Raw genomic sequence first — 25226 nt, 5'->3', positions numbered from 1 at the left:
AGAAGCTACTGGAAGTTGGTTAGAGAAACAGGACTGGGAACCAGTTGGCTGGAGTGGCAGAGAACACTGAGATTGGATGGGGATTTGGGGTGCAGAGGGAGAACTGGAACTGGGTGGGCAGAGAGAGTGGGATGAGGAGGTGAGAGAGGGGAGACTGAATGAGGAGAATAGGACTAGGAGTCGGCAGGGGGGAAGGAGAGATCAGATGAGGAGCTGGAAGGAGGGAACCAGGACTAGCTGTGCAAGGAAATAGGTAGGGGAGAACTGGGATTGGATGTGGAGACAGGGAGAGATTGGGTGTAGGGAGGAGGATTAGACTCAGAGAGCAAGCCTGGATGGGGGAGACTAGGGCTGGCTAGACAAAGGGGATAGGGCCTAGATGAGAAGCCTGAGGAATGAAGACTGGGACTGACTAGGAGAATGAGAATGAGACTGAGACAGGGACAGTTGGGAGGGGAAGGTAAAGAAGAGGTCAGGTTTGTGGGAATGGGCAGAAGAGTCTGTGCCCTCTAGCGTACACTCCCCTCAGGAGCCTGGAATGAAACCAAAGGTTCCTGAGTCTCATCATTCCTCTGCCGTCAGCAAATATCTGTGAAACCCACTGTCAAGGTGTGTTTTTTCTCCCTCCCATGCTGGTCCACATAAAGAATGACAATCTACTGCTGCAGTTACTCTGTTAACTCAATTGGCAGAAGTCTATGTGGTGGATCTCAAGTTTCCACCCTGCTGATGAACCACGTGGGTGTCAATATGATGCCTTGAGGGAATCTATTTTTCCAGTTAGTCTAAAACAAAAACCTAGAAAATTACAAAAAAAACCACCATTAAACACTAGTAAGGTTGCGAAGTCAATGCCTGTGCAAATGTAATTTATTCCTTTTGTGCATATGCATTGATACAGTATTTAATTACATGATTGCATACTATTTTTTCCACTGCACCCTGGCCTCATTCAGTGCACATGATGGACAGTGCTCACTTATTGAGCAGCTCTTCAATATTTTGTTTTTTCCTCATTGTTCAATTTGTCCTGCAGACAATGGTCTCCTTCTTTACACAACCTTAGCTTATCTCCAGAGCAGGTCCACCCATCCTGTGCACTGAATGAGGTAAGAATCCTGTGGATGGTGCATGTGCAGTCTGGTCAGCACTAGGAGATCTGAGAGGCTCAAGCATGCTAACTAAGGATGGCATTTTCAGAGATTTTAGATGCTAAAATCTAAGTAGCCACTACTGAGCATGTGCAAATTGTGATTTTTTTCCCCCAAAGGTTTATAATGCAGCCAAATCCGGGTGGATTTTCATAGGGGTGGCAAAAGGTACAAGGTGATACAAAGGCCACCCTCTGCCAAATTTCAAGCCCTTGCTCCAAAGCATGGGGATATTAGAGCTTTTCAAAGAAAAGGTCATGAGAACTTTTTTTAAATGAGCAAAACTTATTTTTTCCTAGCCTCATTCTTGGAAACAGCAGAACCATTTTGTCTGAACGTTTCCCAAAAAGTTCAGTGTGAGGCAGACACTTGGCATGGAAAATTTCAACATAAAGTCTGGCAAAGTTATAAGCAATTGAAAAAAGGGTCTGATAATTGTCAGGCAACTTTAATAATAGGCAGCTCTGAAAGTTTAGCAGCTTCAGTCAAACAGGAATTCTTAGTCACTTCCTCCAAATCTTAAGTAGTTTCTATCATTTTTCAAAAAATGCTTCTAACAGGTATGATTTGCAACCTTTATTTGAATAAGCATTATATTTTTTTCTTATGCCTGGAGTTAGAGCTCTTCCTTTTGATAAAGGTATTTCAGAAGGTTCTTTTTATTGTACTAGATGCTTCATCTTTTTGCTTAAATATGGGATTCCTTTATTGCAGGATACTAAATATCATTTAAGTGGTGGAGGCCACTAGAACAGTAAGCAGCACTCTAGTTGTTAGGAATTAAAATCCTTCAGCTATATCAGTGACTGTAATTCATTAAGTGCTCATTAAAAACTACAGACCCCATCCTGACCCTGATACCTACCTTACAATTTAAGAATGTAAGAAAAGTGTCTTATGTCCTGACCTTTCATCTCAATCTGCACAAATTCAGGGGACCATGCTAGTAGATTCCCATGCAGAACTGGAACTTAACCTGCTTTGACTTATGATAAAGGGACAGCAATTTTAAAATTTACCTTGATCTTTTTCATTTTGAGCATGGCATTTAAATCCTCTTTCATGAATAGTTAATTTTTTTACACTAAAAGCTGTGGGTTTACTTGTAAGTTTTATTAATTTTTAGAAAACATTTTACTAAAGAGACAAGGTGGGTGAGGTAATATCCTTTATTGGATCTTTTATTGTAAGTCAAGGTGTGGTCTAAAAGGTACGTTGGAGCTCAAAAAGAAATGATGGGCTTGATGCAGACACTTTTGAGTGAGGTTGTATGGCCAGGCTTGATGATCATAATGGCTCCCTTTGGACCTTTTAAAAAAAAATCTTTGAATAATCATAATCTCTTTAGGCAAATATTTACAAATGTATTGTTTTTAGTGTGGAAAACTCTTAATCCAAGCAAATATATTCTTCCCATGATACAGTAAATCCCTGGTCAATGTATATACCATTGTTTCCAAGTGGTGGTAACCTTGCAATTGCAAACCCATTCAAGTAAGCATGGTCACTTTCAACATGTAAATGTTTGTATTCAATATGTTTAAAAATAACTGCAAAAGTTGAGAACAGCCGTTAGTGACATGTCAATAAAGCACATGTGCAAACAAACACCTACATAGTAATATTTTATGTGAACTTCCATACGCTTTATGTTCTGAGGGGAAAAATATATTGTATGATACACTGACATTGGCATTTCCTCGTCTGGGTAATCATCTGTTGCTGTGTAAAAATGTGATGATGATAATAACTTTCTTTTCCCATAAGGCTCAGTATGACAATGAGATCCTTCCTTTTGTTGGGGAAAAGAAAAGTGAACGGATGTTTTCCCATTTGTCCATATTTGATTTCTATGCTGACATGCTACAAAAAGAACCAGTTCTAAATATTTGTTATAAGAACATTTGACGGTTCCCCCCATAAGTATTTAGTGCACATTCTCAATCATATACTGAATAATCTGTCATTTAGAACCTGATCCAATTGTGTAGTACTTTACTTTTCTTACTATGCTCATCAACTTCTAAAATCTGACTAATCTTTACATCAGTATTAGAACATGTCTGTGGACTGAAGGATGGTCTAGTGGTTAAGTCACTGAACTGAGACTGCATGGGTTCAATTCCTGGCTGTGCTTCTCATGGGCAAGTCGGATTGTGTATGTCTACACTGGAAGTGGCAGCAAGCCTCCCAACCCCAGAGGCTCGAGCGAACAGGTTTAAAATTTTGGTTTTTTAAAAAAAGAGTGTGGGGATTGTGGCTCAGGCTCTCAAGCTCACCTGGCCCCCTAGGCTTGAGAGCCTGAGCTGCAACATCCACATTGCTATTTTTAGCTCACTAGCTCAAGGCCCGCTAGCATGTGTCTGTCTACCTGGGCTTGGAGGCTTGTTCAGCTGTAGTGTAGATATAGCCTTAATTTCTCTGGGCCTGAGTTCCCCATTTTTAAAACAAAGATGATACTTTCCTACTTCACAGTAGTGTTATCAGGATAAACTAACTATTTACCTAGTGCTGAGACATTACTGTTGTTGGGAGGACCTCTAAGAAAGACTTTTTAAATGATTATTCCCAATAAATGCTGACATCATTGATTTAAATCATTTCTCTTTTATGTAGGTTCATGGTGTTGCAATCTGAAGTTGAAAATTCATTGGTGAGATTTCTGAAAATGAGACAAAGCTTAACAACTTTACAGGTGTGTCTCTACTGGCATTAATTTTCTTAATATACTTTAAAAAGAAACTAGAAGAAAATGAAATCTTATATACAGTATTCTTTGAGATTTAAAGGAGAGAAAAGAAAGCTTTTGACCGGAAAATCATTGAGACACAAATATAGAAGCTGACAATACCATTTAATTTTTTTCCCAAGTCACTTTTCAAAGTACACTGGCACAACGAGTTTTTTATTCATAGATTCCAAGGCCAGAAGAGACTATTGTGATCATCTGGTCTGACCTCCTGTATGACACAGGAACATTTTTGCTTGTCCAGGATTTGAATCTGGGACAAATCCTGCAGCTAAAGCAGAATTTATACCTCTATACCAATGAGCCAAAAGGTCTGTTTTTAACTTGTATCCCTGTGTCTAGGTTGTATAGAAATTATACTATGTAAGGTCACTACTAAGTAGCATTGACAGAGTTATAAATTATTGCTGCATAGATTTCATTAGAACATAATAATGGTCCATCTAGCTTGTCTTCTGATTGTGGCCAGTGGTTCAGGGAGAATGAACGGAACTGGGCAACTATCAAGTGATTCAGCCCTTGTCATCCAGTCCTAGCTTCTGGCAGTCCTACTCTTATATGTAAGGACTTGAAAATTAAACATCTATTTGTGTTGAAGTCATCATACTATTAAATTCATTGTTAATATGTCAACTTTTGATGTCTATTTATCACACACAATGTTGTTATTCATATTCTCGTACTGAATAAATTCATGACAAAGTTCTCTTGTGTTCTTCAGTGTCCTCAGAAATAATTCAGCATATTCAAATTGTTTTATTTTACTTACACATGTTGTTACACACACACTGTTGTTTCAAAAAGGCTTATTTAGATTGACACCCTGGCACTATTTTTGAAATTCTTTATTAAAGATTTTCAATTTTGCTTTTACAAATACATTTAGAAATAAAATCTTGGCCTTGCTAATGAAATTGATACAGTGGGGATTTTTAGATTTATTATTAAAGTTGAAGACCATATGCAAGAGATTCTTAAAAGCTGATAGATTTTCTTTCTTTACTAACATATTAAGGCAAATTTATACATGTACCAGAATTGTTTTTCTGGGGATCAGGTGTGAATCTCTTTATTTAAAAAGCTGAAGATATATAAATGAAGCAAACATAACAGGAGTTTTCAAATAATGTTTTCAAAAATACACAAGTTCCATTTTCAAAAGTGACCTACTTACTAAGTCCCACTGTCTTTCATTTACTTAAGTTACTTAGGTGCTTGTGAAAATGTTACCCTTTGCTAGAGTAGGTTGTTAATTATAAGTTGCATTGAAAATGTTCGTTAGACTGTTTATGCAGTGTTGTAACTGTGTTGGTCCCAGGACTTTAGAGAGACATGGTGGGCGAGGTAATACCTGAAGAAGAGCTCTGTGTAAGCTCAAAAGCTTGTCTCGCTCACCAACAGAAGTTGATCCAATAGAAGATATTACCTCACCTACCTTGTCTCTCTGTTAGTCTGTATAGCAATTTGTTGGTTTAGGAATAAAATTAATATTGTTTTTAATTCTACTTTCAGGCTTTAGAGGGCAGTAGAGAGCTTGAAAATATTTTTGGCGTCTCAGACTCATCCTGTAACTTGAAAGCTGAAGTGCAGAAGACCAAAGTGCTAAGTAAGCTTCAACAATTTTTATCTCTTTACTATAATTTGACAACTAACACATATCAGATTTTATTCCAAATACACTAATTTTAAATTTTGCATGAATACAATCAGTAATACTAGGTGCTATTGTAATACAAATAGAAGTTTTCGTAAACAGTATGCTAGTGTTTGGTATTGTCTTTATGCTTACATTACTAACCAGAGCAAGTCCATTCAGGATAGGGCATGAGATTGCCAGGTCCAGGAGACTGATGTAAACAAGATGTCAAACCTACATGAACCTATAGCACCCTTTGTTTGTGGGCATGCACGCATTTCTGCTGACCATAACAGGGAGAAGAACCATTCCTTTCATCTCTGAACTTGAGACAAAGTGCCATGTTATCATCAGAGGGAAAGATTGGAAGAAAAATAATGGGTGGGACATAAGCACTAATTTGAGACATTGTGCTTGGGTTTTGCAGATTATTTTTTATTATGGTTTTTAGCCAACAATATGTGCTGTTTTTATTATCCTTTTAAAAAAATACATCTGCTTGGGGAGGGGGGTGGGGTAAAGACAAGGTATCTTGTCTTTAACTGCTTTCATTAAAATCTTTAGAGTAAAGTTTTCTTAACCTTTAAATGTGTTTTATTCATTAGTGGCTCAAGCAGAAAAACAAAAGCTGCTGAAGAGGAGTAATGCAAAACATCCTGCCCGAGGTAATATTTATTTTTAAATTTGTTATCTAGCATCTGCTTTGATGGTTAATATCCATCATTGGGTTCCTTTCAGTGACTTCCTTTTGAAAGTCTTCAAATAATCTTTAGCAAAGAACCATGTCAGATTTGTATCTCCTTCCTATATATAGGCTAAACTAATTTTTCTTTTATGTTCTTTGAAACTTCATGTTTCTTTTTAGCCTGATTAGTTGTATACAGAAGTTCTTATTGCAAAAACAATGCATAAGGAGGGCAGTTACATATTAGTAGTGCATTGGGGCCTGATTCAAAGGCCACTGAAGTCAATCAGGCTCTTTAGCCTTTTTATTTATAAACATACCATCTACCAGTTGCTCCTGTTCATCCTCCGTTTTCCCTCGCACACAACTTTCTTTGCATCTTTTTGTGTCAGAGACCATCTCATCTTATCTAAATTGTGAGGTGGCTAGTACACTCTAGAGGACATTGAAATACTAAATGTAACATCACTTCATAACTTATTCTGACAGATACAAATCCTGATAGAATTGATTAAAAACGCAATTGAAACTGCAGTGGAAAAAGAATGCGTGTGTCCTAGGACACTAGAATGAATACCTTTGTAGGGTAGAGAAAGAGACGTGCTAAGAAGTTTCTAACTACAACAAACGGAGAGTACAAAACTAAGAAATGGTGTGAACTGAATTAGTATTAATGTATTGTTGATTGAGGGCTTCCAAGCTTTCTGGTGAATTGTTACAGCAACAGACCAGTGTAATCTTTAAGACGTGAAGAAGTGTCAATATATGACTATTGCAAATTTGTTCTGACTGTACAACTTTAATGAGATGAGATTGACACTGTTTAAGGGAACTTCTTTTCTGGAAAGCACATGGCACTTAATGTAGGAGGAACCTTTGGAGCAGCAGCAGCCTCACCATCAAAGTAATCTGCACTCCACTCTGGGAACCAGAGATTTACCATCTCATCACTGGGCCTTTTTGCTGATCCTGAAAGATGTGACTGGATCGAGCGAGGAAAGGGAACCAAAACAACAGTATCTATTTCCAAGGCTGTACCTGAGCAACTCCCAAGATGCAAACCCCCTCCTTCTTGTCAGTTTTCACTCCTGTCTTTGTTAGGAGTCAGTGTGGCCTAGTGAATAGAACATTGGACTGGGACTTGGAGATCTGGGTTCTGTCTCCAGCTCTGCCACTGATTGGCTGGGTGACCTTAGGCAAGTCACTTCCCCTCTCTGTGCCTTATTTTCATATCTGTAAAATGAGGATAATGATACTGACCTCCTATTTAAGCACCTTGATGGAGAGCCCTGTATAAGTGCTAGGTGGTATTATTAGTCCTGTCCTCTTTCTCTATTTGCTTGTTCTCTAATAACAGTCTTGCTTAGCCAGCCAAGGTACATATAAGCTTGCCGCTCTTGAGCACATCCAGTTTGGCAAGCTAAAAATGATTCCTGAGTGGCCTAATCACAATAAAAAATTGTCTCTCCCCTATACTGGCCAAAGGGAAATAAAACAATCCTAGCCAATCATTTACCAGGCCCAGGAAAGTAGAGCTGGTGTCCAAGAGGAGCTAACTGGGTCATGTATCTGTGGTCTTCCATCAGCCAACCTGCAAGCAACAGAGACAGAGATGCATTTTCCTGTCTCTTGTTATTCTATTCTCTTGTGCAGTTGGTTTAGTTTAGGAAGAAACAGGATCAGACTTAAACTGCAAAGCCTGAACGCTATACTATATGATTAATACTCTTTTCCCCCAACAAAACCATTTAATGCCATTTTAAAAAAACATCCAAGAAAGAATTTTTTGTTTTAAAATCTGTCTATATAGAGAGAGGAAGAAGAGACTATAAAGGAATTTAATATGAAGACTGACTTGGTTTATTAAAGCTAAAATTTTTTTGCTTTTTCCTCCTCCTTTCTTTTGCTGTGTTTAATAAATAATAATGAATATCTTCTAATGTATACAACAAGCAAAACTAAGTTCCTAGTAACAGGCCTTTGAACCCCCAAAACCTCTACCACATTCTGCAAATTCTAAACTTAAAAAAAAAATCCATCTTTCTTGTAGCAAAGGTGTAAACAACAATCATGAATTTGAACAATAGCTGATCCATATCCAATAAAATATTTGAAGTGCATCTCATACTAAGAGCTTCTAGCACCTCTGTTCATTTCATAACTCAAGTATGTTGTCATTACAAAGTTTCTTTCAGATGTAAACAAACTTCCCTCTGTGTTTTACCTGATGGAATTTAGGGAGACATGTAACAGACAGGTATGATTGGAGTCTCACTAGGGGAGTAGTAATTTCTATTACCATGAAGGGTAAAGCCGGATAAGAGTTTCATGGACTTCTGAAATTCCCTGGTGGAGAAATAATCCGATGAAACACCGTAGCGATTAGTAGTCAGTCCACTACCTCTGACCTCTATATGTGTTCTTCCTGCTTCACTCCTCCCCCCGTAACCCAGTCAAGTACCCATTATTCTCTGATGACAAATAAGTGTGAGGGTAAGAGACTTGCTCTAAAGCCCATCAATTAATTTAAAATGTAGATAAGTGTAATTGAAAAAAATAAAAATGAGGGAATTTCTACTGTCCTATGTTGTAACTGCAAAGGAAGATGGACTTTTTGTCCACCATAAGTTCCAGCCAACAGAAACTGTTCCAAGTAGCAACATCAAATCAATGTGGATTGCCTCTGCTCAGCTGCAGATCCCTATACTTCCTGCTGTGTGGAATTCTCCTCCTACAGTGGAAAAAAAATGAAATTCAAGACAGTCTTGCTTGCTCAGAGGAGACTAAGACAGAGAGAAAAGGAACAAGTTGCACCATATTTTTGGTGGAATGTGATCATTTGTGCAAGCTGAGGTTTTGAAAAGGATAAGGGGAAGTCTGCGCTGCTATCTTCACAATGGACCCCTGAGCCTCTTGGCCAGTGAAAACCAATGGAGAGCATCTTGGGCCATTGCTGGCAGGCAGTTGGTGCCTCTCTTGTGGAATGCTTTCTAGCTGCCACAGTGAAGCAAATGTATAGGCCCATTTGTGCTACAGAAACTAGCCCATGCCAACTATCAAGCTCGTTAGATGAGATTTTTCACCCTGAATCTGAATTCATTGTCTGAAAGTAGGGCAGAAGCAGTTACCAGTTGTAACAAAGTTAGTAAACTTATTAAACTTTATCCATTTTAATACTACTTCAACAAGGACTGAGCTTCATTGTGCTCTTTAAAAACATGGGGAAAAGAGGAGCAAAGAAAAAGTGTGATAAAAGAAAGTATTTGGAGATATTTTTACTTTGCCCTTTTAGTTTTGGATGTGGTTTTTTCATAATTATTTTTAATTAGTTATGCTCAAGACTTGAAACCTGTGACTATTCTGTGGCTTGATACACATGGAATGTCACATTATCATCACATGGTGAGGCATGAAATTTATTTACTTTACATAAACAACCTCTGCTTAAAACAACTTAATACAGAAAATTCCTTAGTCAATGGGCAGCATTATGTAGAACTCAATATATCATTTTGTGTGATTAGCATAAAAAATGGCATCATTGTTTGTCCATGACTAGCATTTACAGTAAACAAAATGTTTTTGAATAAAATGTAAGCAAACTCTAGAGCAGCTGCCAAGAGATGAAATCTAGTCAGTTTGCTGCAGTCCAAAACATGCTTTGTGTGTGTTGAGAATAAATATATAGGTTGCACTATGCATATTTTAAAGAACGCTTAACAGTTTGAGCATTTAGAGGATTGACAATGATAAAATTCTAAACAGTGAAGCAGCTTCAGCTGGCAGTTACAAAATATTAATAGTTTCTCTACATTTCCTGTAAATAAAAACAATGTATCACTAAAGTGAGTATGAACATGCCCATGAATGAGTCTGTTGTGTTCTGCAAGGCGCAATACAGAGTCTTCTGGCTAAAGAGTCCTAGATCATCATATATTTACAGTATTAAGAAAAACTCTATTCAGAGCCCATATAGGCTATAGGCTATATTAAAATAGAAAAATGAGCGCATTTTCCAGATACTCATCCTTGCAAAAAGTTGGGTAAATTTGGTATTTGTATTGCAATTACTCTTCCTCAGCACCAATAAAGAAGTTTTTCTTCCTACCTCTTTTTGTACAGGGCAATGGAACCAATTTCTGCCTCTCCTTGTACACACTCTTTAAGCATGTGGGTTTTCAGGTGAACAAGTCAGTCTTTAACTAGATGAGTTTTCACTCAATCACATGGGAACAGGCACTTACAGCTGTATGAGACATCAGTCTAGGGCAGGGGTCGGCAGCCTCTGGCATGTGGCGGGAAGCTGCGGCCAGCACATCCCTCGGTCCGCACCGCTTCCCACAACCCCCATTGGCCTGGAGCGGTGAACCGCAGCCAGTGGGAGCCGCGATTGGACGAACCTGTGGACACAGCAGGTAAACAAACTGGCCTGGCCCACCAGGGTGCTTACCCTGGCGAGCTGCGTGCCAGAGGTTGCCGACCCCTGGTCTAGGGGGTTTCAAGGTTCTTGTTAGCCTCCACAGTCTTGCTGTGCTTCACATGATGGACGGTGCAGTTTTCTTGGCTCTGGTTAGTTATACCTGATATACCAGAGGAGGCTGAGAAGAAGAAAATAACTGCTCCTCTATGCTAGCAGTGCACCTTGCTCCAACTGGGTCTTTCGGTCACTCATGCAAAAATTCTCAAACATCATGCTCTCAAACATCAGTTGCTATTAGACTACTGTTGCTCAAACTCACTGCCTCAACAGCAGCCAGCAAGAAGTTGCCTCTAGCAACGCAAGGTACTCAAGTAGGCAGCAATTATACCCAAACAAGATTTACATCAGGAGACATGCTGTTGTCTTCCCAGATGTATTGACCATACCAGGTGTTGGCCATTACCTTTGTGGAGGCTAAATATGTAGCTGGATAATTTTTGTTAAACCTAAAAAGCCTCTTGGGTTGGAGAGAGACCTTTAGTTAAAACCTCACCTTCACCACCAGTCAAGCTAAATTGTCTCAGATCCCTGTCTCATCTAAAGCTTGTCTTTAAATACCGTCAGGTCACTCTTCAATGAAAGACAGTTTCAGAGCGTGAACTTAGCTGCTAACTATGACCTTCATTGAACAGTTTGAGAATTAAGGAGCCAAAAACAGCCTTCACCTTGATGCAGCAGAGAATCTGACCCTTATATTTCTGCACAAACAGCCTGTTGAAGAGTTGTCCAACCTTCTGTTTTCAAGAAATAATCCGACCCTCTTGTATTTAGTGAGTGTTTACAAACCTAAACTAGTTGGACGTTATCCTCCACTTACACAATAGACAATTAAGAGCAAACTTTAAAAGGGATTTCTTTAGTAGACAAAGATCAGCTTCCCCTTCGTTTTGTTTGTTTGCATAGTTGAGTCATTAATGCTCTTCAGAGATTTTTGCTTCATTGTAGCTTGCGCTGTCTGGATAAAAGCTGCTCCTTTGGCTAAGCCTGAATAGCGCTCTTTTCTCATTCCAGCAAGTGTCCTCCTCCCCCCATCTTGGAATTGTACTTATGGAAAAAAAATTGCCTTCTCCAGCCTATAAGGCCATCAAGTGTCTTGACCCGTGCCCAAATTCTGCAATGCCATTGAATTTTTAGTTAGATTCAAGTGGTTGTCCTGGTTGAAGTGAGAAACTAACTTTGTCCATTAGAGAAATACCACTGATGGGTAAGAGAGATTGTAGACCGTTTCTTTTGACCCAGAGTGTACTGTTTTTTCTCTTCATTGTTTTAAAAAAAAAAAATCTTTCCCAGCAGGCTCTGGTTTTACTGTGTTGCATGTGCACCTTAGAGTGTAAATATAAAATACATTTTGAAATTTGGAAAGTGCGTGAGTCTGAGGTCAGAGACATGAGCTTTTGGGGGAGTAAGTTACAAACCTCTCCAGTGATTTAACATCCTGTGCTATGCAGATGAAATATTAAACTATTAACTATTGGCTGACAGAAATGCACGATACACACAGCTATAGACTTCAGACATATGTATATACTGGACTGTCAACTTACCTTCTCTATGTGGGTATCATCAACCACATTGATTCATGAACTTTCACACCTTTGTTTATTCCCTATTTTCCTATCTACTTTTTTCAGAATCAATTTAAAAAAATAATCTGGCAGATCAAGGCTTTAGAGTACGAAGCTTAATGAAAAATTAAAAAGAACTACTGCTTCATTACAACATGAATATGTATAGCAACTCCTACATGACTATAAATACTCTATCTGTATTCTCCTGGGAATATAATTATTTTAAATAAAGAAACAGTTTGAACTCACTTAATAGCAATCTTATGTTTAAGAGGTGTAAATAACTTGCTATCCAGACATTACAAATATCCAGGTGCTCTATATGTGCTGATGACAACAAAATTGAAAAGAAAGACTGTAATAATTCTGACTGGTTTTCTCTGCAGAAGATATTGATTATTTGTGTGTGGTGAGAGATTTGGAAAATTCAATTAAAGGAGTTGTGCAAAGGTTTCATAAATTTTCCCTGTACAGCGTGTACACAGACATTGTTGTGTATTAAATCAATGCAGCACTTCACAATATATTTTCTTTGAAACATAAAAATAAATAACATTTAAACAGTTCTGCTTACTACAGAAACAAATTTTATTTTCTGTGAAGCATTTAGTCATGTGCTATCACTGACTCATACACATTTGCCAGCTGTAACAAATTTTATAGACATTTTCTCCAGAGACATAGCTCATATACTATGAATTTTTAAATGAGCAAATGGTGAAGAAGGGATGTCAGCAATATAAAAATTGATCAGTTAAAAGATAAAAGCATAAGTAAAGAGATTTGTATGGTAGTCTTAATAGGTTTTATTAAATAAAAATACTATAAAAAGACAGTAATGAATAGACCGAAGGTTTTAACTGTGGTTGAGGTGGAGAAAAAATTATTCTGGCACATTTAGTAGAAGATTGGTTTTATAGCACCTGACAGGTGAACATTTTTTTCTCTCTCCTTTTTAGATGTGTAAATGTTTCAGAGCAGTCCAATTTAGTGGTGGGGCCAGGGGGAGGAACGGGAGACAGACCTTGCAAAAATCCTGCCCTTTTGCTATACTTGTGGAGTGGGAGAGGAGGGCTCATGGGAACTTCTGCCATACCACAGAAAAAGCAGGGCAGGATTTGTACCTAGTATTCAGGCAACTATCATGCATGCCTGTGCACTGAAACTCCAAGGACTTTAGTTTAGGGTATCATGTCCAGCCCCCTATTCCAGCTGGTGTGTGTGCTGCAGAGAGCAGCGTCTGCTAGCTGGGGGCTGTTACTGGAGCAGAGAGTGATAATCCTCCCATCTCTGCACTTCTGGCCAACTTCAGAGAATTCTGCGCTGGCCGATGGGTTTTCAACTGCAGGGGATGCGCTGGGTAACATTTCTTCTAGCTGCACTGACCAAGACAGGATTTGACCTTAGTGAAGGTTAGATAAATTTTGTTAGGTTTGTATTTATTAAAAGGGGTGGGGGGAGAATCATAATTAAGATGTATGTCTGTAAAGGTGTTGACGATTATGAAAGAGTGCTGCTTCATTGTTATGTTTTGAGTCATAGCTTTTAAGGCCAGAGGGGACCACTAGATCATCTAGCCTGATCTCTTGTGTATCACAGGCCATCAGCACCACCCCACACCCGCACACAAAACCCAACGTCGGAAATGAGACTAAAGAAAATGAGGCCCCCAAGAGACTAGACTTTTATGTTCCACAGGCAGAGAAAGGATGGACCTGATTACCTTGTGAGCATCACAAAGAAGAAAAATGCAAACTTAGGACAGGTATAGTAAGTCACATGAGCATCTGTGCAGTTTATAATAGGGGGTCATATTCTTTGTTGGCTATTTAAATACGTAACCCTTAATACTATGTGTTTAAAGAAAACTATAAATACAGATATTTTTTCAAAGATGTTAGAGTGAACGTTCTTAGAAAAAGCTCACTAATGAATGCAGTTTGAGTCTAACCCAGGATGAGTTAGACATTTTGTCAGGATACTTTTTCAGACTGTGTGACTTGCACTGGTGGATTTCTTATGCAAGTACTTGCACTTGGGCAAGTAAAGAGTTATTACAAGGATTTTTTTATTCAGAAATCACAGTTAGCACAAAGAAACCAGCAGTTTAGAAATAGACTGATTTAATATTGATCACTGTATTACTGTCAGTTACCACACCATACAATCTGTGATGTCAGTTATTTCCCTATTCTAAATACAGGTAACTGTCAGTAGAATTTTGTTTTTTAATGGCTCCTTGTGTAAATACAAAATTTGTTTAGTGGATAGAAGGCTAAATAAAGATAAACATGGTGCAAAGACATACTGGATGCATTTTTTATGAAATGACTTTATCAAACCTAGATTAGGCCAAAATTCCTTGGCAAATTTGGCCCAGACCCAGGCACCATTTTGGAAAGTCCATTGCTTATACTCTTTCACTGGGCTGCTGGGGCAGGCATCCTGAGCCTTGCTGGCAACAGCCAAACTAGGAATGTTGGGCCTTCATGTGTGTGCACTCTCCCCCTAAACCCTTCGTAAAGGTGGAGCCTTAGTCTGCGAAAGATGGTAGGTGTAAGCATGTGCACACTAAGGATGGATCACTTGATTGAGCTACTCCTCTCAGTCATGCAGGGACCAGCTACATCCCTGCTGCCCTAGATCATGCATCACCAAAGCCTACCCAACTGGATGTAAACAGAAAAGAAAATACCCAAACAGTACTTAAACTGTGCAGTAAATTATACAGGGTGGGGTGCTACTGAAACCTAGAGTAAGGTGGAAACCCACTGAAAGCAAATACTACTTTTGCAGGGCTAAACTAAGGTGGAAAATATAGGAGGGAAGTATCTCCTGAGTGTGAATGTGGTCATATCTAATCTTGTGCGTTTCTGAAGCTAATACAGTCAGGTTCCATCAATTCTCATCAAGTTTGGCTGAAACAGACCGTGAAGGCCTAACAGCCTTCCACCCATGATCTCTGCATTTCCCCTTCTTCCCTCCCTTTTCATTCTCACACAACGCGAGTGACAGCCAGATGTTCCAGCCATACATGATCTTGAGCTCACGCTGACTGGTTCATTGCCCGAAATAAGGACAGAAACAAAATCTGCAGAATCCTTAGCACATAAAATGCAGCAACCCCGATCCTGTTATGGGCCTCAGATCTAAACCTTGCTCAGCTGCAGTAATCCAGTGACAAAGTGACTCACCAGTCAATGCGCTGCACTGGGCCTGTGTGGCCTTGTAGGATTTTTTTGTCTTCATAGCTCAGCTGGCCAGGTCCACAGGTGGTTCCCTTCATCTTGTGACTCGGCCCTCTGGCAAGGTCACGTTTAGTCTCACCCCTTTTGGAGCACATGCAAAGCCCCACAACCTCACATCAGGTCAGTGGCCTGTATCTAGACCCAATAGTGCTACTGCTCCCCTGTGTCTGGGCTCTTCATGCTCACCTCTTCGGTGACATTGTAGGGGAACCCAGGCCCAGGCACCCTGTAACAAGCAGTTAAGGTGTCTTGTCAGACCTCTTGTTTCTTCCCTGGGCTACTTCTTGCATTAGCCTGTTGTCTCCTCGGGGAGCTTGCATTCTCAGTAAGGGTCTGCCCTATGGCCAGACCCCTTATCCCAATTCCCAGTGTAACAAAGGAAGGAAAATTAAACTAACAGAAATAAAGAGTGGCACCAGCCCTCCTATCCTGCATGGTCCTTCAGCCATCTGTATTACTGCTCCATGTTCACAGGCTACCAAAGGCAGCTTGTTCCTCTTGGGGAGCTGAGAATGAGAGGTCTGTCCCGCTCTGGGGCTAGGAAGTTCTGAGCTGGGTTTCTCCCTTTTAAGACTCCTCCTCTAAGTCTGGCATGCTTCTCAGGTGGGGTGGGGCTGCCTGAGCACATAGCTGCTCTTTAACCCATTCTTGTCTAGAGCAGAGTTTATATACCCCATCACAAGGTGTGTCTACGCCAGTGCTGGAGGTGTAATTTCCAGCTCAGGTAGACATACCCATGCTAGTTCTGACTGAGCTAGTGTTCTAAAAACAGAAGGGTAGCTGTGGTGGCACAAGCAGTGGGACAAGCAAACTGCCCTGAGTACAATTCTGACCAAGGCACATATGCACACTGTTAGCCCGGCCTGAGGCTCACGCTGCCACGGCTACACTTCTAGTTTTAGCATGCAAACGCAATCAGTGAGTGCTGGTCTGGCTACCTGAGCTGGCAGCAATGCAGACCATACCCACAGACCACTAAGTGGCAGACAGCAGCATTCCAGACCACCCTTAGGCCCCAGCCCTGCCTCTGCTATACCTTTTCCATAAAGTCACCTGTGCTAGTTCTACCCTATTGTGGGATTCTCTTAGGCCTGGTCTACACTGGGGGGGGGGTTGAACTAAGGTACGCAAGTTCAGCTACGCTATTCGCGTAGCTGAACTCGAACTACCTTAGTTCGAACTACTTACCCGTCCTGACGGCGCGGGATCGAAGTCCGCGGCTCCCCCGTCGACTCCGCCACTGCCGTTCGCAGTGGTGGAGTTCCGGAGTCGACGGGAGCGCATTTGGAGTTCGATAGATCGCGTCTAGATGAGACGCGATCTATCGAACTCCGAGAAGTCGATCGCTACCCGCCGACCCGGGCGGGTAGTATGGATGTACCCTTAGATTAAGACAATCCCCAAGAAAGTGGTAACTGCACCCTTCCAACACGGGGTGTAACAGGAAAGGGGGAACAGCAGGGGAATAGGAAATCTTGCCCACTGTGCCCCATATGTAAAATATCCACAGGCTATAAGACTTTGTTTGGGTGGAATCTTAAATTAAATACAGATGCACAAACAATATTAAGCAATTTAATCCTAGATTGCAGAAGCATATAAACAAACAAGCAGTTCTAGTCTCTCTATCTGTCAATATTTCCATTCAAGCCCTGATAGAATACGCATTAAATTACTGTAGCTCTTAATTTTATATTTCCTGGTGTATATCCAAACTTTTACTTATACATATAAAAACAATGTATTTTTAATGGGTCAGAGTTAAGTAATGGAATCATGAAAATGTAAATAGCAAAACATACATTGTAGAAGCTGCAGTTTACAATATTGACAAATTATGAACTCTGGAATATTTTACTTTAGCAGTATGTTGACTTTGAGATTTTTATTTTACAAATAAAACACCATCATTCTGTTTGTGAAAATTTGGTTTTGTTTCATCCACAGAATATGTACAATCTGGTAACAGCTATGAATTCCTTAAATCCCTCATTAACTGAGGTAAGCAAGCTTTCCCACTTCAGTGTTTGACTACACAAACTAATGTTTACAATTAACAGTAATTATGAGGACTGAATTTATTTAAACATTTGCAAAATGATCATAGGTACAAATGTGCATGATCAAATTGTCGTATTTTGATCTGAAGACAATTGCTGCTCATGAATGTAATACCTCAATAATAAAAAAAATAAATCTACTTCTTAATATTTCTGCTGATTTGCTGTGCAAATTGGTTCCTATTGAACCTACAGAAAGCTAGCACAGTGAAGACTATTACAGGAGGATTTCTCCAAGTCACCAAGGTCAGGTGATAACTAGAAGGTTTTTCAAATATTTCACACTTGAATAGGCACATGTGACCAAAGGAATAAGAGAATTTGAGTGTCAGAGCAGGTTATACCTTCTTACATATTATGGGTGACTCTCCTAATGAGCTGCTTCGAAGAGGACTGCCTGCCCCATCCTGGACAAATAGATTTTCTATTCTAGTCTATTCCTGAGGCCTATGCTGCTCGGGAGACATTGCTGTCCATTGTTTGAGCAGTAATGCCATCTCCTCGGCAGCTCAAAGGGGCAATAGGAGGGTTTGTGTAGGGAACCATTTCCAATTGACATTGCCACTTCCCTATGCCCCTCCCTCACGTGTATTAGTAAAGTTCTGTGTTTGCTGCTAGCCTACTTTTTAATTATCTTTTTTGTGCAATGTGTTAACGATTTACTGTTTGCACTTTCTGGATAAAATTTCCTTTTAACAAAGTTCCTTTCTTTCACTAATTTCATTTAAGCCAGATATGGCACCTCCCAGCTGCTCACCTATTGTTTTATACTCTATTTTGTGCCATTCACACTGGTGAGCTAACGGAAGCCACAAAGCAAGCTTTGTGGGTGCTTAATTTCTGTTATTCCATTGGATGCTTCATTCTGTTCCAGTAACATAAGCAAAAGCCCAAGTAGAGACTGACTCTGTCAATCAGCAAAACACCACTTATGCATAAGAAAACTGTCTGCTCAGGGTGTCATGTTTCAGATTCTTTTCAGACATATTTTCATCTTTAGATATAGAGAATTATCTGCAGATTAATGGGGATTGATGGAAGGTATGAGCATATACCCCTCTCTAGAAAGTCAGGTTATTCTGAATATTCATAATACAGCAGGAAGAAGGGGGAGTTGGCTCACAGATATTCACAGAATGTGTATATTTAAAAAAATAAAATGCCACAAATCTACAGCGTAACTTTGAATCATGTCTTCACTGTTCAGTCTTTCTAATAGGTAGCCAGTGATATCAGCCTCTGTCAATTGTTCCTAGTAAAGGCATATTTACCTTTTCCTGCTTTTATTGTGTTCTTGTGTAAGTGACAAACATACAGTTCATTCATTTTCTTACTATAAAAAGGCCAATGGTAAATCTGGTGATGGTGAAAAAGCTTTCTGCGGTTGGCAGTATTAGATTGTCCGCTTTGATTTTCAACGGTACCAGGAGAATTAATTATGAATAAAAAACACCCTTTGATCTTCTAACATCAAAAACATTTTACCCCAATGTAAGAGAAACACAGAATTGTTCATTTTCTGTTGTATTATGTGTTTTTACATAATGAAGTTAGGGATAGGCAGATACGTTATTGTGAACAGTAGGCATATGGTAAAGTTGTCTAATTAAGTCTTATTTCAGTCATTCTTTTAACCCCACAGGCACTATGTGAAAAATGCATTCCATATCAACACAAAGTTCTACATCTGCTTTATTGTACTTAAAAGGAGAGAAAAAATGCCTGTAAATCTATCTCCCCAGCAAATACCAATTAAGGATTGCTCATTGCACAAGGCAGGTGCATATCTAGATAAAATTTCTGGTATCTAATTTAAACTTTACAATGTGCACAACCAGATAATCTCAATGTAAATAATTCATTTCTTCATGGCTCTTTTATGCATGTTTATGTACTACAAGCTGATCTAGATTTACTGCTGTACAGAGTATAAACTTCTTTTGCTACGTGCAGTTATTATAAACAGTAGTTGTGCTGCCTTGGTGTAAAGGCTGTAATATGTTTTAGCATTGAGCAGGAAGAAGCTGAATGTTTAAGGATGAATACTGATTCCCAGGCCTTCAGAGAGACTGAAAATTTCACAGTAATGATATGCTCCATTTCTAGGAATGGGTGCCAGTTTTACCATGAGCAGCAATGACAATTTGTAGGGCTTTGTTTATGCAGTTCATCAGCCTACGCAAAAGTTGAGATGCTATATAAGATAAGTTGCAGCAGTTCCATGACATTTTCGGCAAAAGCTGACATACTCCAAACGGGGTGTTTGCAAAATATTTTATTTTTTTGGTTTATTGTGATCAAATAACCTGGGAAATTACATTATGGTAGGAGTTCATTCTGAATACTCAACAAGTCCAATTTGTTTTAAGCTAGGTAGTAGACAGTTGGGTTCCCTAACCCAGGGCCATATTTATACTGCATAAGTGGATGCTATTGACTTCAGTGAGAATGTTTGTGGAGTAAGGCATAACTGAACATTAGTAAAGGTGTCCGAGGCGGGCCCTCACTGTTTACGTGCACATACTTAGAGAATGATTATGTGCTTCCTTTAGTCTAGTGTACGTACTTAGTACAAGGGAAGAGTTGGTGTAAAAATGGGTTTGCTATTGTTTCCGCCATCCTTTGCCTATTTCTGATTACCCTGAAAACTCTCCACTTTTAGGCAGAGTTGCCAGATTTGTAAAGGCAGCTGTGGCCTCTCTTGTGTGTTGGGTAGAAAGTACAGATGTACAAAAAGGGTGAAGGAGTCTGAATATTATTTCTTCCCACCATTGTAGAGTAGTGCTTCTCAAACCAGGAGGCGCCTAGCATTTTACAAGTGAAGTTTTGAGTTAGACAAAGCTAAAATGATGAGTGGTGCAGAGATGTTGCCAGCTTTGTATACTCTACAACTGCTCCGTAAATGTAGATATTTTAGAAATAGCAGAAACATCCCTTTTTAATAGATATGCAACCTGATCCAAAAAGGCATTTGGTGTGCAAATAGAACGCAGAGTGTCTTAAGTTAGACAAGGGACAGTCAGCAATTAATGTCAAGTTAGTACATTATTTTTACCTTGACCCCATAATGTCAGAATAACCAAGGTTATCAATTTTTTTATTAAGGAAAACAGAAAATTCAGGGCTGAATGGGGAAAAAGATTTAAGATCTTGCTCCAGATATTACTCTTAACTATGTGTACCTTAATGCTGTTAAAGCCGTTACTGTTTCTTTGACCTCTTGGTATACTTAGCTTTTGCCTTTCAGAAACAGCTGGGACTGCTAAGAACCATTTCTCAATTCTACACAAGGTAGATCAGATGACTCTCGCTTTATCACCCTTGGAGGCCATCTGAAGGACAAAGAAAAGAGATACAGACAAAACTAATGTTTTTATATGGTGAGGAACACTTGGCCCTAATCTTGTGATGAATACAAGACAGAAGAGACTAACTAAAATGTGAAACTATTCCACTTTCTTCCATCTTAGTTGGATGTTTTACATACTTTTATTGAAAATAGAGGTACACTACATTGCTTTAGCTTATGGCAGTGTTTCACTAAGTTTATTTGTACAAAATTCTGTAGGTGTTGTTTCTCAAAATCATGGTGGACTCTTTCTATGGCTAATACACGTAACTACCCACTCCTTTTTAAAAGAAAGAAAAGATTTTATTGTGGATGGAAATTTTGCATGCCTTACACATTGGTAATTATCATGGTAGCACCCTCTCAGAAGAATGTTAAATGTTTATGGAAAGGTTACAGTTACAGCTTGGAATAAACTCTCATACACTAGGTCAAGTGCTGTCTGTCTACATATATAACTGGAGTTCACAAATGCCTTATATGTTAAGTGGAATGTTTTACCGCCTACAAAATAAAGCTGCCTTCTAGAAGTGCTGGTAATTACTTGTTGACAAGATTAAGACAAGTTATTTCACCAACAAATACACTGCCTCTTTTAATTAAAGAAATGTAAACTCAGTGGGTAGAAACTTCTTTTAAGTGACTTCATAATTCATACATGGGGAAGTAAGTTCATAGAACACCTGCTACATACATTCATGTCTTATGCTACACACCAGAGACAGCTCTAGAATATTTTAATGTCAATGCCACTTTGGTATTTTGCTCAGAGTAATCAGGTTAATATGGGAATGCCCTTAAACAAGGATGGTTTGTCCTTTCATGTGTGCCCAATCTGATTTCAGCGTCTAGGCTGTACCTGTCTCCAATTATACCAGCTCAAGGGCTCTTTTTCCCCCATTCAGCCCTATTGTGCTGTATAATTACATTAATTAGTTTGGATTCTCTGAGCTGCTAATACACTGTGCAGAGTGCCATTCAGATAAGAAAGATAACAAACAAGTAGCTCAGTCTGGAAGTTATTCCACAGCAATTTGCAGCAGAATCCACTCGCTCCTTGTTTCAGAAGTATGCTAGAGTAGCTGAGCTTCCATTTTAGTAAAATTAAGTTATTGTGGTTTATATAAAACCTTTTTATTTTTTAAATACTAATTTAAAAGACACTTACCCAAGGCTCTTGGTGCCTTAACACAACATTAATGCAATAAAATCCTAGAAGCATTAATCACTTGAACAGGAACTCAGCTAAAGGTGAACAGTGTAAACTTAGGCCTGGTCTACACTACGCGTTTAAACCGATTTTAGGAGCGTTAAACTGATTTAATGCCACACCCGTCCACACTAAGAGGCCCTTTATATCGATATAAAGGGCTCTTTAAACCGGTTTCTGTACTCCTCCCCAACGAGGGGAGTAGCGCTAATATCGGTATTACCATATCAGATTAGGGTTAGTGTGGCCGCAAATCGACGGTATTGGCCTCCGGGCAGTATCCCACAGTGCACCACTGTGACCGCTCTGGACAGCAATCAGAACTCGGATGCAGTGACCAGGTAGACAGGAAAAGCCCTGCGAACTTTTGAATATCATTTCCTGTTTGCCCAGCGTGAAGCTCCGATCAGCATGGGTGGCGATGCAGTCCCAAATCCAAAAAGAGCTCCAGCATGGACTGTACGGATGTGATCGCTGTATGGGCAGACAAATCTGTTCTATCAGAGCTCCGTTACAGAAGACGAAATTCCAAAGCATTTTTAAAAAATCTCCAGAGGCCACAGCAGGGACTCAGCACACTGCTGCGTGACAAGCGTAACGGAAAGCCAAAGAATCAAATGGATGCTCATGGAGGGAGGGAGGGGGGACTGAGGACTCCAGCTATCCCACAGTTCCTGCAGTCTCCGAAAACCATTTGCATTCTTGGCTGAGCTCCCAATGCTTGTAGGGTCAAACACATTGTCCGGGGTGGTCCAGGGCATAGCTCGTCAATTTATCCCCCCCCCCTCCCCCCCAAGAAGGAAAAGGGAAAAAATCGTCTCTTGACTCTTTTAAATGTCACCCTATGTCTACTGAATGCTGCTGGTAGACGTCATGCTGCGGCAGTGAACTGTAGCATCCTCGCACCCCCCCCCTTGGTGGCTGATGGTACAATATGACTGATATCCATTGTCATCATCAGCCTGGTGGCAGATGGTACAGTATAGAAGGACTGGTATCCGTCCTCATCATCAGCCCATGAGTGCTCCTGGCTGGCCTCCCGGTCATTCCCAGTAGATGGTACAGAACGGCTGGTAACTGTCTTCATCATAGCAACAGGGGGCTGAGCTCCATCAGCCCCCACCCTTCATGTGTAAAGAAAAGATTCTGTACTGCCTGGACTATCATAGCAGCGGGATGCTGGGCTCCTCTCCCCACCCCACTGCTTAATGTCCTGTCTGGACTATCATAGCAGCTGAGGCTGCCTTCCCCTCATTTTATCTCACTAACAAGTCACTGTTTCTTATTCCTGCATTCTTTATTACTTCATCACACAAATGGGGGGACACTGCAATGGTAGCCCAGGAAGGCTGGGGGAGGAAGGAAGCAACGGGTGGGGTTGACCATTTCATTTAGGTCATAAAATTGACAATTATCTATAGAGATGTGTAGTTTGTAAGTTATATTACCCATATGAAAAAAGATATGTAGGAAAAACAATAGCAGCAACCACAGCACCCTGTAACTCTTGTTAGAATAAAAATGGACTTCAGTTGGTAAAGGGGTTATTGCCAGAGGCAGATGGTCATGTTACCATGAACTATGATAGTGAGTCATGGATATCAGTGCAGTGACCTTGATGATTTTAAGCATATCATGTGAAAGCATCATGACAGTGAAATAGTGTGCAAGGCTGTTTAATTGATGTAATCAAAAGAGGCCAGCAAGAGATGCCACTTAGAAGCAACAGCCAAGAGTTATTGTTTAACCCATATTTGTCTCTCTTCCACATTTCATGCTGGGAAATGTATGACTTTACATTAGCAAATTATATTCACGGCTTTGCTAAATTAAACTGGCACTGCTAGTTAAGGGTCAAGACTTCCTGTATTTAATCATTTACAGTTTACAAATAGCCTTTTCATATTGGAAAACCATATCAGAAGTATTAAAGTTCTTGAGAATATAACAAGTGGAGTTAAATTTCAAACACTGTTTGGTAATAGCTACTCTTCCTCTTTAAAATAAAAGTCATTAACTTATTCTTTCTGTTTAAATGTAAAACAATTTGTTTCCTAGTTTTCATAGATCATGGGAAATATACTAAATAAGACTGATTTAGAGCTGCCTATCGTAACTGATATTTTCACTGAAAATATTCTCTTTCCAGTTTAGTCTTGAGTTTTCACAGCTTAGAATTTAACTAATTGATTTTCTTCTGATTTCTACCATTTCTTGAGTCCCACAGTACAATAGCATTAAAATACATCAAGAAGAATAAGAAGTGTAAGCAGGAAACAACAGACACAGATACAGGAAATAAATCTGGTAGCTTCTGTGGAGGAGTCAGTGTGGCACTCATTAAAGTGAGGATGCCCATCAGAGTTACTGAGACAATAAACTGTAAGATAAAGAATGATACATTAGTTAACATTGATTTACAGTGTCAAATGAATCAGAAGTTACTTTCATTGCTTAGGTGCTTTGAGTTCTTCATCCTCTATATGGATGACCTCTTAGGCCTGGTCTACACTGGGGGGGGTCGAACTAAGGTACGCAACTTCAGCTACACGAATAACGTAGCTGAAGTCGAACTACCTTAGTTCGAACTACTTACCCGTCCTCACGGCGCGGGATCGAAGTCCACGGCTCCCCCGTCGACTCCGCCACCGCCGTTTGCGGTGGTGGAGTTCCGGAGTCGACGGGAGCGCGTTCGGAGTTCGATATATCGCGTCTACCCGATGCGGCGGGTAGTATGGACGTACCCTTAGAAAATACAGTGTGCATCTATACTAATATCTTGTGTGCCATTCTCTAAGATGATATAAATACAGTCAAGCTAATCACCTCAAACCACCCAAAGATTAGACAGTTTCCTACTATATATTCAATACATTAAGGGATATTTTGGAATGGGCTCTTTTGACACGTTGCTGCAAAGTAAGGTAACTTACTTATTCTGGGCTTTTAGGAGGGATTTGAATGAGGAGATTGGGTAGGGGGAAGGGGCTCACACTGGAATTGGGAAAGCATTACATATATGGAGACAGCTTGGAAGAAGACAGATGGGTCTCTTGTGTGGTTTTCAACACATGAAGTTGTTCACATGAA

At 39.8% G+C, this 25226-nt stretch overlaps 2 protein-coding genes across 11 annotated transcripts in view; one reads left to right on the top strand and one right to left on the bottom strand.

Annotated features, from left to right (window-relative positions):
* The window catches only part of LOC123375803 (integrin subunit beta 3 binding protein), a 52396-nt gene extending 30852 nt beyond the window's left edge, over positions 1-21544 (top strand). Inside the window, exons 5-10 of one of the 8 annotated variants that reach the window (XR_006581579.1) lie at positions 3768-3846; positions 5413-5506; positions 6142-6201; positions 17465-17518; positions 19220-19356; positions 20825-21544. Coding sequence is in view for 7 of the 8 variants with exons in the window: in XM_045027082.1 (XP_044883017.1) it covers positions 3768-3846; positions 5413-5506; positions 6142-6201; positions 20825-20913 (322 nt within the window). In the remaining variant the exon portion in view is untranslated. The other 7 variants (XM_045027083.1, XM_045027082.1, XM_045027085.1 and 4 more) reach the window with 7 other exon arrangements.
* Positions 21545-23983: 2439 nt separating this feature from the next.
* The window catches only part of ALG6 (ALG6 alpha-1,3-glucosyltransferase), a 40699-nt gene continuing 39456 nt past the window's right edge, over positions 23984-25226 (bottom strand). For all 3 annotated transcript variants that reach the window (XM_045027078.1, XM_045027079.1, XM_045027080.1), the window contains exon 15: positions 23984-24516. In XM_045027078.1, the coding sequence (XP_044883013.1) occupies positions 24319-24516 (198 nt within the window). In that variant the 3' untranslated portion in view covers positions 23984-24318. The remainder of the gene's footprint in view (positions 24517-25226) is intronic.

This window comes from Mauremys mutica, chromosome 8 (genome assembly GCF_020497125.1).
Source record: "Mauremys mutica isolate MM-2020 ecotype Southern chromosome 8, ASM2049712v1, whole genome shotgun sequence".
Lineage (NCBI taxonomy): Eukaryota > Metazoa > Chordata > Testudines > Geoemydidae > Mauremys > Mauremys mutica.
The sequence above is the reverse complement of the archived record's forward strand: the minus strand, read 5'-3'. Positions and strand labels throughout refer to the sequence as shown.